We start from the raw sequence: 13,495 nt of genomic DNA on the forward strand, positions 1-13,495 counted from the left end.
TTGGAGTCTTAAAGTGAAATTAGTTATTTGCAGTTAAAAACATGGTTTCTTATATCAGAGATAATTAAATTTTAATATTCCAGTATTTATTTTATTTAAGTGCCAACAAAGATACTTTTTCTGGGTTAAGCTGTGAAACCCAGTGAGTTGGACTCTCAGCTCTAGAACCAGTCTAGTTGGGAAGACAGACCTGTAAATAGCAGTTATAATAGAAATGCTTACAGTAGACAGATTTATAAAATGCTTCGGCATAGCGGTTCTAGCCAGTAAAGTCAGGGGTCATGATCACATTGAAAAGGTCTAAGTAAAATGAAGGAAGTTTGACTTAAGCAGAGACTTGAAAGAGAAAGTGGTATTTCTTGGGGAGAGGGCATTACAACCACAAGGAGTGGTATCCACAGAGTCATAGGGGTGTAAGGTAAGCCTGGCATATTCTTCAAGGAAAAGCCATTGAGTTCAGTACAACTAGAGTGATAGGAAAGGAAATTGAAGAGGTGGGGAAGAGGCAGAGCATCTCCTATAACATACTAAGTAGATAGAATTTTTCTTCTAAGATATAGAGAATTTTTAAATGATAAACAGGGAAGAGACTTCAGATTTATTCCTGTAGCATCCTGTACTTCCTCTGTCATAAAACTTCTCACACTGTATTTTAATTCCTTGGTTACTTATTTCTTATCCTGCATTAGACTGTCACCTTTGTTAGGGAACAGAAGTTATTTGTTTGTTCACATTTATATCCATAGTGCTTGGCCAAAAGTAGATACTCAGTAAATTTATTTTGCAGTTGAAGATTTTAGAAGAATTGACGTGGCAAAGGAGTGGAGGACAGATTGAAAGAAAGGGCACTGGAGTTACTGTTAGAGTACTGGTTTTTCACACTTTAAAAATAAGTCTCTTTTGAAACACTTTTAAAAATAACTTTCAAAGAACAAACAATTATGCAGTAGCCCAATTAAAAAAATAGATGCAAGGGAAAAATCAGAAATTAGGACCAGATCTTCCCTCTCCTTCGAAGCACTTTCTTTGCAATAAGAATTTTGTAGAAGCAGCTTTTTAATTGAAGGTTTGTCATCTTAACTTTTTTTACTCTTAGCATTTCACTTTAAGTTTTTTTGGGTAGGTAGTACTATAGCTCACCTCCCTGAATTTTCAGATAATAAAACAGAACATACTTATAATAAATTTTCAAAGAAAAAGGCGGCTACTCTGTAACACTGATACCACCAGTAAAATGTTCGTTGCTCTGTTCTACCCTGTCACGAAGGCTCCTGGTCCCGTTGTGCATCGCCCAGTGGATGCTGATGGCCTAATAACTCACACTAGTACCTCACCTCAGCAGATACCAGAACAACCAAATTTTGCAGATTTCAGCCAATTTGAAGTATTTGCTGCATCAAATGTAAATGAAGAACAAGATGATGAAGCCGAAAAACATCCAGAGGTCTTGCCGGTCAGTTTTCAAGGGCTTATGTGATTTTCTGCCGCGAATCTTCTCATATCATGCTTGTAAGCCTGTCTTTAAACAGAGGAGCTCCTAAAAGAGCAGATAATAGAGGGGACATTAGTGAGCAAAATTGCTGCTGCTGCTGCTGCTGCTGCTGCTGCTGCTTTTAGGGGATTTATATTCCCTAGGTCAGTGCTTCTCAATTTCTTACTGGCCTCAGACACCGACTGGTTAGGTGTAAAATGCTTAATCAGAGTCAAAATCTGGGTGAGGGGTAGCTGTCGCAGGAAAAGATGCAAGCACAACCATCTGGTCCTGGCTAAAACACTGCTCTGGGAGTTGAATCTTAATGTTTAGCATCTGATTATGTGATTTGGTGAAGATTTCTGTATAATAAGAGGCTGTGGTTACCATAGCTACACTCAATTTGTATAAGAGTAGGTCACTTGATGGGGTTGCATCTTAATGCTAAGTATTTGATTGTGTGATTTGGTGAAGATTGTATGAGAATAAGTCACTTCAGTTAGACTTACAGACAACAGAGTACCAAAATGGAATCTGTGCGGACTCTAGTTCTAGTAGCAAGAACTTCTCTAGGGATCCCTGTCCTCACTGAGTTAAATGTGGAGTTGGAGGGTACAAGGGAATTCTGATGTCTGTTCTGATTGTCTCAGCTTATACTGAGCTTCTCTAATAGATCCAAAAATCTGCTTATTTGACTGGCATAATTTAGACAAAAGGTTTCTTATAGATCTGATCCATGGAAAATTTTCTACTAGCCAGTTCTTCAAACCTGTGACTTTCTGCCTGGCCTGAGGCCACTAGGGGAATGGGCTGTACCTCCAGGAAGGCAGAGTGGGCCTGAGGGGAGTACAGGTGTGCACAGAGTGCTGGTACTCATTCCCCTGGGATGGGTGCTTCCCCTCCCCCAACCAAAGAACTTCCCAGACAGTGCTGCATACTCAGTCCTCCCCCGCCTCAGAGATCTGTTACTTTCCCTCTCTGCCCTTCAGTAGTAGAGAACGATCATTTTACAAGGTTTTCCTCAAATTCCTTCTCATCTTCAGCTCAGATTTCTTATTGTTGGAATGACTATTTTCTAAACATTGTACTGATTTGTTACATATATATTTATGCATATATGTATGTTACTTATATATAATTTGTAATAATAATATACTCATCTCTAGGTTGAAAAAGCTTCTGATCCTGCAAGTTCTCTTCGAGTTGCCAAAACAGATAGTAAAATGGAAGAAAAGACAGCTGCTAGTGCTCCCGCCAATGTGGTATACAGAAGTCTTTTATAATACTGATCATTTTGTACATATAAAAAGTTAGATAACTTGAAAATCTTAGAAATAAAGTTAGAGCTCATCTATTCCCTTTCACTCCTTTAACCGTAATATATTTAGTCTGTCTCAGAACAAGATCCGCCTGTTTAAAAATTCTAGGAGGTGATAGTCTATCATCTATATTAATGCATGCCACAGGTTCTCAAATTTTACGTGGTTATTACATTCTTCAAAATATATAAAGCAGAACTTCCTTATTCATCATATTCAATTTGTTTTATTGCAGTTCTGAGTATAATAGGGAAAAATTATCAGTTCTCTAAGGTTAATGTTATACTCTGTGCTTTTTTTCTTTAACTATCTTAGGAATAATTTTTTCCAACAGTATGAAAATTTTTAAACGTACAGAAAAGTTGAAAGAATTTTACATTGTACATCAATAAACCCACACCTCGATTGTACTATACTTTATTTTTCTTCCAGTCTTATTGAGATATAATTGACATACAACACTGTAAGTTTAAGGTACACAACATGATATAACTTAGATACATCATGAAATGACTATCACAGTATGTCTAGTGAACATCCGTTATCTCATAAATACAAAATTAAAGAAATAGAATAATTTTTTTCCCTTGTGTTAATATACTTGCTTTATATCTCCATCCTTCTCTCTGCATCAGTCCCTCTTATCATTTGTTTGCATTTCAAAGTAAATTACAGGTATCAAGACACTTCCCCTTGAGAGAAAAATTTTGGTAACTTTTTTCAGTTATTGAGACATTCCCAATAGTTATTAATTGTAATTTAAGTTAGCTATTGCCACAAATATATAAATTGTTTTAAAGTAGGACAAGTGACTCTTGAATTTTTGGAGAATGAATAGCTTAAAGAAAGCATATGATGTTGGCAAAGTGCTAACTAACCATGAATGCTTTCAAGAAATACTCATTATAAATGGAACTCTTGTCTTCTAGAGCAAAGGCACGACACCACTTGCTCCACCACCTAAACCTGTTCGAAGAAGATTAAAATCAGAAGATGAATTGAGGCCAGAAGTTGATGAACATACACAAAAGACAGGTGTCCTAGCTGCTGTTCTTGCATCACAACCTTCTATTCCTAGGTAATCAGAGCCATTCCCAAACATATTTAATTACTAGGAACAAAAAACACAGCAAGTAAAAATACGAAACTGAAAGCAGTTATGGTCCTGTAGTTGAGTATAGGTTCTTAACTGTTCCTCTTCGAGAGTTTTCTCATTTATGAGTAGGTAGAATATTCTCACTTTTTTTGCTTCTATTAAGTTCAACCCCAATTCCATTTTAATACCCTGTTGCAAATCCTGGAGCAAACTTTTTAAAAATTACAGTGCACAGTAAGATTGGTATTTTAACTATGGTTGTTCTAGACCAGGACTTGTCAAACCAGGGCTCATGGGCCAGAGTCAGCCCATGACCTGTTTTTTGTAAGGCCCATGAGCTAAGAATTTTACTTTTTTTAAAAGATAGAAGAGGTAAAGAAACAAAAAAACAAGAATATTCAGCAGAAATGGTATGGCCCTCGAAGCGTAAAATATTTACTGTCTGGCCATTTACAGAAAGTTTGCTGATGTCTGCTTTAGACTCACTTAAACTCAGGTAATTTTACAGAAGAATAATCATTAAGACAATAACAATAATAATTAAGCCTCTGAAGCTTAAATATTTTTGGTTGACCATTAAAACTGAACAAGTGAGGTTGAGCTGTGCTGACAAGGCAGAGATGCTCCCTCTGCGTTCTGGGTTTAGCGATATACCAGGGAAGAACAGAAAAAATTTAAAGATAAGAAATGAAGAGGGAATTTTTTGCTCTCTATCTCCTCAGGTCTGTTGGGAAGGATAAGAAAGCTATTCAGGCATCAATTAGACGCAATAAGGAAACCAACACAGTTTTGGCCAGACTGAATAGTGAATTGCAGCAACAATTAAAGGTAATGTAGTTTCTGAATCTTTATTTGGGAAGTTCCTTGGACTCAAAGCCTCTCAGATTTGAACTGGAACTTGGAGATGATCCAGCAATCTTAGGTTAGGATGAAACTTTCCACGTAGCAAGAGAAGTGTGTATCTGAAGTGTTTTAAACTCCTTTGAGTCTTTTAATACTAAGAAGAGCTTTCTGTACTCAGTTCTAGCATGATTGCCTTATCTTTCATGTATGTAAGACATCATATTCCTATAATGTTCCTTAACTTTCATAATGACACCCGCAAGTAGAGATGTTGTGATCTCAGGTAACCTCCAATATCACATACTTGGCTCTCTACACTCTTAATTCTAAAATGATTTGAGTATTTTTAGTTTATCCTTTTATCAAAGACAACTCAATTTCTATTAAAAGGACTAAAACAGGGCTAAAGAAGAGAGAGGGATGGGGGTAATTTTGATCATCTCTAAAAGGGCTTGTCTTTTCTTTTCCATAAGTAGAAATGGTGCTTAGCACCAGTGTGTACTTCTGTCATCTGTAGTTGAGAGGAATGGGTTTGTTTTTCTTACTACTAATCATGATTTCTTTGAATCCCTAAAATAAAAATTCACAGACAGAATCATTTATGTTTCATCAACATGATTAAGCATTCATGTCTTATAAACCAGTGGTTCTCAAACCGTAATGTGTATACACTTAATCTGGGATCATGTTAAAACACAAATTCTAATTCATGTCAGGTTTTGAGTAGGACCTGAGAATTCTGCACATTTCTAGTCAGCTTCCAGGTGATGGAGATGCTGCTGGACTGTTGGCCCCGCTTTGAGTAGGAAGTTTGCAAACCATGAAGATGAGAAAAGAGTCCATGAAAGTGTAAAATAAATACAGAGCTTGTTCAGTCCTATAACATTCTGTTCATATCCTTTATCTAGCATGTATCACATCGTCCATCTCTACATATGGCACATTTGTCTCTCTGTCTTACTAAGCTAAATTCATTGAGGGTAAATCATAATCACTGTTCAGGGTTACCGTATACCATAGTGTTTAAAACAAGGTACTTTTGAGAGAAAAGAAGGAAAGTATGTGTTAATATTTAGGCCAGGACATCAAAGATAGACTGTCCTAGATAGACTTGTAACCATCTTATCTCTAAAACCTCACATTAGGCATTTGATAACTATATGTTAAAGGAACAATTTTCTTGTGTGACTCTTTGATCAAAGAAGATATTTATAGATAGCTGTTCTATGATTTTGAATTTGGTCCGTTGTAAAGGAAGAATGTAAAACTAATGACAAGCTTGCTAGTACCATACCTTGAAGACAAAAATTTTGTAAACGTATGTTTTTCTGAAGAACTAAGGAGGACCATAGAAACATGTATATAGGAGCTTTTTTAAAAAACTCCATTTCTCATTATCTCTGAGAACAGAAAAAAGGAGGTATGGTACAAATAGGAGGAGGTAGTTCTGGTTAAAACACCATACTTTCAGTATGATAGAAAAAAGTAAAATAGATGATTTAGAAGTTGCTAGCTGCCTGAAAAGATTGCTCAAAATCAACAGTGATTCTGATTGCAAAATACATTTATTTGTTGTGAAACTGAAACTCAAAATGAGTTTCAGGAGTTGTTATGACCAGATGTAATCACCAGGGGAAAGAATCTTTGTTAACTGATTAATCTACATTTACTGCAGGGGGTAGACTTTATGCAAAATTCATGCATTAATAGTCATCATTTGCAAAATTGGCTTTTCTAATAATGAAACAAAAAAATGTTTTATTACCCTGATTTAAATAATAAGGAAAAAGATTTTAATTAAGATCATATTTTAATATTATAAAGAAGCTATGTTTCTAAAGTGAAGTTTTAAAAGATGAACAACTGTCCCTTCATCTTAACAAATTTAAATTGTTTTATTGATGCAGAACTCTTGTTAGATACGCCTTCATTTTTATACACATTGAAACATAATTTGGGTTTACATTTTTTTCAGGATGTTCTTGAGGAGAGAATTTCCCTGGAAGTTCAACTGGAACAACTTCGACCATTCTCTCACCTATAAGCCAATTGCCGTTAACTGTGAACATACCCATTTTTAAGCGATTTTGGGTTCAAAGCCAATTTGGAGCCGCAGACATTCAGCTCACTGCTTAATTCAACATTAAATTTTTATGATTCTGTTTTGCCCTATATGTTCACCATTGTATTTAAGTATCTTTTATTTTTTAATTTCAACAATAAAAGGGTCAGGATGACTTTTTCTGGAGGGTATATTGTGTTTGTTGGCACAGGCCACCCTTGTTTTTCCATAACATTAGGAATACATACGTAACCTTGGTCCATTATACTTAACGGGGCCAAAACCTAACACTGATTGGACACAGAATGGACTTCTCATTTACATCTCAAGCACAAAGGAGACAAAAATAAACTGTCAAGTTGTCTTTTAGGTTTAACACTTAACAAAGCATCCATGTTTGTTTTGTAAAAATCTTTAAAGTGAGTTTCCTGTTTAATTTTTGATTTGAAAGAACTGTATTAGATAAGGCATTCTTTAACCATAGCTCTGCAGTGATGGGTTCTTCAAGAGTCACGTGGCACTTTCAGACTTATTCACATCAGTTTTTGGGGGTCAGATTTTATGTTTTTCCTTGTGACAATTTCATTAGTTTCACCTATGACTTAAACTTTTTGTGTATGAGATTTTAATTCAGCAGCAGTCGTGCAAACTTACAAAATTACCACAGAGCAGGCCTTTCTTAATTGTCCCCTAGAAGCAAAGGGAAATTGTTACCACCACAAACAACATAGATTCTGTCCACGTGCAAACATCATTTTTTGCATGATTTATGCTTTTCTCTCTGAATTAGAAACTTATGCTTATCAGTCTCTAAAAGTGTTTTCAGGTAATTTGTTTTAAAACTTCTGAGGACCTTAATTATGGACAGAATAAATGGAAATTCTTTAAGATTCCTAGTTTACCTTTAGCTGTCTTGTCACTCATTCTTTTGCCATAGAGACAGGTTTTCCCTATGAACAGAGGGTTTCTGAAGTGTGCCCTATTCAGGATGATGTAGTGTCTCAGGATTTGTTTTGTATTATATGGTATTTACACTTTGATCACATTTGTAAATTTGCATTTACTGCTGACTAATAGCAGATATTCCTTTAATGGTTTATTTTGTCTATGGGATCATAGATGTTAAGCTGCATGAATATATCATAAAAGAATCAAAAGTGTGATTTTACACTAATAAAACACAATATTTTAACTTTTGTACATTTTTTAACAAGAATTTAAATTTTTAAGAATTACCTTTGAAGGAATTTGTATTTTTGTTGTTAAAAGAAGAAAATGTTTAAAATCACCTAGTTCACAATCCTAGGCTGTACTAAATTTCATTACCTTAAAGGAGAATTTGAAGCAAAAAGGAAACTGACAACCAAAAGCTTCCCAGATTAATATAACTTTTATCTACCATTAACTAAAAATATTATTACTGCATATATCAGCTAAAGTTTCAAAGTGGCTAACAGGTTATAGCTTCAGTTTGTTAAATAAGTGAAGGCTTTAAGGCCCAGAAAACTATTCAATACTTACTTTTCTTTTTCTCTATTTTAAAACAGAACTGTCTTAATTTCTTCATTTTTCACTCCGCTAAATTCCATTGCAGGCAAGTTTACTTTTTATTTTTTTTAAAAGGTCCCCCACCCACCAACAGCCTTCTAATTTAACAGTGTAACAGGTTTTTAAAGCGTTTTATTTAAAACGTCTAAGAAATTAATTTTGTAGCAAAAGAACATGTAAAAATTACAGAAAACTTTTTAGTACTATAGTGGTATATTTTTAAAAATGGTCTCTGGAGAAGTACATTCATACTAAGGATATATGTCAGATTTTTTAGTAAATTACCGTTTATATTATATATTTTTTTAAATCAATAACAATTTTATGAACATGTTAAAGATGATTGGTAAGTCACCATTAGATTAAAAACATTTTTCTAAGATACTGATCATTTAAGAAACATTTTTCATTATGCTTTTATTTTTCATTAGATCATAAAACAAAACTTTAAATACCCAGTACCCTTGTTCTGTTTTAGGTTTTGTTAGTCAGACTACTCTAAATAATACTGTCTGTGAAAAATAACTACCAAAATAACTGGTTCAAAATTTTGTATTCAAATTGTTCTTTTGTCCATTTCACATAATTGAGCATCTATGATAAATTTTAAAAATTAAAAGGAACTTTATGGGCCATCCTAGTTCATCCTCCCATCAACCCTGATACATAATCATTCTGCTTCTTGCTGGATCTTCTGGAATAGAAAATATATGCTGTCTGTCTTTGTCTTGGTAGATTGGCACCGCTGGATTTTTAAGTCCATTCTCACTTTTCCATACTACTTTTGATGGCACTTTGGAGTACTGACAACCATAGGAATTTATCATCCTCACCCTCTGCAGCACAAATCCATTCATGTTTTGGACCTTGAAGAATAAATGCATTCCTGATATCTGTAAAAATATTTGGGGTATACTAATTAATCTTTGCAGGTAACAATCAAAAGAAAATGTTTTAAAATTCAAGAATTAGCCAAGTCAACTTGAAAATTTTATTGAAAATTAAAGAGAGATTCAAACAAATACAAATCCAGTTTAGAATATAATATCCTAAGATACAGAATGATTCTAATATAGTCTAAAATAATCTTATCTTTATATTATAATTGTTTAATTGTAACTAGCAATTATTTTTAAAGACTGAATGATAGATGATGTGATGTTCTTTAATTCCAGAAGGAACTGGAACCAGTCAAGGTCTATACTAAGAGTTATTGTAGGTAAGAGATGCTGAGAGCTCAACCTGGACCACCTTGGTATGGGGGCCAGGACAGAACTAGGCTGACTGCTGAGCTGAGTGCCCACTCTTAAGTTACGTTACGGTATTTTGACACAGAGCACAGCTGATTAAGGGGAGATGAAAGGAGACATGTCATACACTCTTCAACCACACCCAGTGGATACAGGTAACTATCTCTTTTTACCTGAGTTTGAATTCTAGGTGGAAATATTTATTCCCATATTTAGTGTTCATTTTTTCTCATGCTCAGAGTTTAAATGGGGCTAAAGCTAATGGGAAAGCAGCCCATTTTAGATTATTAGTTCCTTCTCTGAGATCTTCATTCCAGCTTTAACCTTGAGTCTTGCCTTCACATGCAGTAAAAAATACTGAAATGAGAGGTGTTACATTCAGATTGGCCTAACAAATATGGGAAAGACATATGGATCCTTTTAAGATTGGAAAGTAGAATATAAGATAAAAACTAAGTACAGTAAGTTTAAGTAGGATTTATTTTCGTAACATGGTATTTCTATTGAGATTATTATGAGGGAATGTTTGTTACCAAACATCCTTTGCAAATCGATCCTTTATAGAACTCTCAAATACGAACTTTCAGAAGAAAAGGTACAGTCAAACCTGTAATAATCGCTTATTCCCAGTAGAATGGAAAAGTAATAGATAAAAATCTAAAATTGTAACATCTACAATCAGTACAGAGTGGTGGTTAAGGACCCCAGCTCCTGTCAGACTGCTTCAGAAAATCCCTCACAATGATGTAGGGTTATGTCTCTTCATGGTTTTTGAAAGTTGTTTTCCTTATGTCTTAAGGTGTGTGTCTGACAATGCCAGTATGCCTTTCTTTTGCTATTTCAGAGATAGATGAAAGTTTACATTAATAGGATCCTAAAACTATTAGGGAAATTATTTGCAAACTGGCAAATTCTAGTTCTCTTCCTGCTTTTCTATTTTAATAGTTAATGGGCTTTGTATAATACAGCTTCCTAAAGGCATTTAACTCTTTGGAGGAAAAGAATACATACATTTGGAATCTGGAATATCTTCTATGAGTAACCTATGAAGGGCCACGGATGCAATGAACTGGTAGGTTGATATTGAAGTCCTTTCGAATGGAGTATGAGACGTGCCCCGACTAGAAACAAGCAGTGCATCATTGAAGAGGAAGAGACTGAGATCACGAATATGTTCATAGAGCCTGAGTTAAGACAGAGAAGGAGCAGTTTTAGTAGTTTTACATATGCATACATACATGCTTGTTACACAGTTCACCATCTTTATGTTGGTAACCCAGTAGTCAAGGATTTTGCCCACCTCAGACCTTTTGAATGGCTTATTGAAGTTCTCTGTGTATTTTTTTCTGGTTGTTACTAGTCCCTCTGTCTCAGATTAATTGTGTGGGTGGGCCTCAAGGTTCCTGGTGGAATGGTTTGAGATCCACTGGACAAGTATCCAATCAATGCAGGAAAAATGAACACAGAACTTTCACTCCTTTATGACATGAATCACGTTAAAGCTGTGTTTTTAAACTTTTGTCAAAAGGTTGGTATTTTGTGTTCGATGTATTTAGGGCATCTGGGGAAAATACATTTTCTTTTGGTTTGGTTTTATCTTTTAAGGGGAACAGGTTGGATTAGAGAAAAGCACAAGAATCAGTAAGGTGTGAGGTGTCTCAGGCAGAAAGCAGGGAGAAGAAAAGCATTTACTAAGTAGGAAAGAAATTCTAATTTTGATTGGAGGGAAACAATAAAAAGTTGGAATTAAATAACTATTCATTTTCACTGAGGTTGCCATCAAGGTCAGCTGTAGGCATGTTTATCAGTAAGCAAAATATTGTGCCCCCAACCTCCAACTAGTATCCTCTTTGCTTTTCTGTTGGTGGAGCCAGTTTCACTGTACTCCAGTATGGGTCATCTACTGTGGGTACTAAACGGAGCACCACATGATGTGTTAGGGAGGAGCTTGGGGGAGCCCCACCCTACGCCCCCAGTCCCTGCCCCGCACCAGGAGTGGCTAAGTGCAACAAGCTCGTTATTTTGATGGAAGATAACCAAAAAATGTTTTCCTCTTAAAAACATCAAGCAACTCTTAAGGATGTAACTCTAAGGAAGCAAATCAATTTACTGGCTTATTCAGAGGAATTCTCTTATTTTTTTTATCTTCATCAATTTTGTTTAATTTTTAAATTGTTGATTCAGATACACTTAAAGTTTTATCAAAATGCTAAAGTAACATCAGCATGTACCATCAGCTTTTTTAATGTACCACTCTTTTGTTTCACTTTTTGTTTGGCTCCTTCCTCCACTCAGGTCACCCAAGTTAACAAATTAGTATGTAACTTTCCACTTTTTTTTTTTTTTAACCTGCTCAGGTAATTCACATATGTACCTATATATACACATCTATTTATAGGTAGGTTGCCATTGTTTTATAAAAATGGTAGTATTATCCAGACTTCTTTCTTGCTTTTCTCAGCAATGGGAATCACTTCAATTTTTTTCTAATAGCTAAATAATAGTGTGGCTGGACCATGATGTATCCAACACTTCCCCATTTGACGAACGTTCTTCTTTTCATGGACATTTGCTTTGTTTACAGGCTCAGGTCTCTCTTCCCTCCTTTCTTTCCCCCTCCCTTCTTTCATTTTTAATTCCTTTATTGCCACTGTGAGCAATATTGGGATAAACTGATTCCTTACACATAAATAAATTCCTTACAGGTACTGTTACTTCTATCAGATAGGAGTCCCAATTTCTATCAGGTAGGATTGACTGGCCAAATAGTACACATATCTTTATCAAAGACTTCCAGATTGTTCTCCATAAAAGCTGCTATAATTCACATTTAGAATCCACTTTATACTATAATGGCTCTGACTTGTGCTTAATATAAACTTTAATGTGCATCTGAGTTGCTCAGAGCTTTTGTTAAAGTGCAAATTATGATTCCTCAGAGCTAGGCTAGCCTGAGGTTCTGCGTTTCTAACAGCAGCCTGGGACTGCTGGTGTGCAGACCACACGTGGAGTAGTGAGGTGCCTAAGTCATCAGTTACAGTCATGCCCATGAGGTAGGTGAAGGACTGGAGAGGATGTCAAAACATCTTTAAGGAGTACCATACTTCAGGTTCAGCTCTTTGGAGAGTGTGAGGAGATGCAGGTCATGTCAGGTGTGTGGGTAGATAACAATGCAGTGATCACACAACAACTAGAACCAACTTCCTTTTTCAAACATTTCCATCCCATCTCTGTGGTTCTGATTTAGGCTAGAAGGAGTAGATGTTTCATATTTACTGATACCTTGCTAGAAATAATGTTCTAGATCAAGTTGATAGCTCATTCTGAGAATAATGGAGCAAACTGAACTAGGAATGAGGGAGAGGGGAAGCAAGAAAGATGGGGTGCATTTTACATCTGTGTGTGCTGGGCTGGATGGGGCAAAGGGCCACTTTAAAATAGGCAAAAGAACTCCACCATATTCTTGACCCTTTTGGCAATATTTTTATCCGATTGCTGATAAGAATCATCATACCATTTTAGAAAAATGTTTAAAGCTACAATAAAACTGCTGTTCTATCTGAACTACAAGGGTGCTTTGAAGAAGTAGCTTTGAAAGGGGTGTTTGTTCTAGTAAACATGTTTAGTTTTTTTCCTTTGGAAGGGACAACATTGAAAGCAGAGGTAAATGAAAGAGAATTCCAGTTTAGTGACCCACTTGGACTGAGTGGGTGGAGAGGCCAGAGGAGGGAAGGAGCAGGCACATTAACTTGAGCTTGGAGTTCAGTCCACTTGTAATCTGAGGACGTGAGCAGGGAAAGATAAACACACAAAGAAGTTTTTATTATTTTAATCTGATTGTAAAAGTGCTGTTTAAAAAATATATAGGTGAGTTTTACCTAGAAAAAGGCTCTCCAAAAGCCAATT

The 13,495-nt window shown here is 35.5% G+C and overlaps 2 protein-coding genes across 10 annotated transcripts in view; one reads left to right on the top strand and one right to left on the bottom strand.

The window, feature by feature from the left end:
* The window catches only part of REPS1 (RALBP1 associated Eps domain containing 1), a 71,381-nt gene extending 64,410 nt beyond the window's left edge, over positions 1-6,971 (top strand). For all 5 annotated transcript variants that reach the window (XM_074368267.1, XM_074368268.1, XM_074368269.1 and 2 more), the window contains 5 exons: positions 1,268-1,453; positions 2,638-2,733; positions 3,720-3,868; positions 4,609-4,714; positions 6,705-6,971. In XM_074368267.1, coding sequence (XP_074224368.1) covers positions 1,268-1,453; positions 2,638-2,733; positions 3,720-3,868; positions 4,609-4,714; positions 6,705-6,773 — 606 coding nt within the window. In that variant the 3' untranslated portion in view covers positions 6,774-6,971. The remainder of the gene's footprint in view (positions 1-1,267; positions 1,454-2,637; positions 2,734-3,719; positions 3,869-4,608; positions 4,715-6,704) is intronic.
* Positions 6,972-9,055: 2,084 nt separating this feature from the next.
* The window catches only part of ECT2L (epithelial cell transforming 2 like), a 63,951-nt gene continuing 59,511 nt past the window's right edge, over positions 9,056-13,495 (bottom strand). For all 5 annotated transcript variants that reach the window (XM_074368265.1, XM_074368262.1, XM_074368263.1 and 2 more), the window contains 2 exons: positions 10,601-10,773; positions 9,056-9,232 (listed from right to left, as the gene is read on the bottom strand). In XM_074368265.1, the coding sequence (XP_074224366.1) occupies positions 9,105-9,232; positions 10,601-10,773 (301 nt within the window). In that variant the 3' untranslated portion in view covers positions 9,056-9,104. The remainder of the gene's footprint in view (positions 9,233-10,600; positions 10,774-13,495) is intronic.

The sequence above is a fragment of the Camelus bactrianus genome, chromosome 8, assembly GCF_048773025.1.
Source record: "Camelus bactrianus isolate YW-2024 breed Bactrian camel chromosome 8, ASM4877302v1, whole genome shotgun sequence".
NCBI classification, from domain to species: domain Eukaryota; kingdom Metazoa; phylum Chordata; class Mammalia; order Artiodactyla; family Camelidae; genus Camelus; species Camelus bactrianus.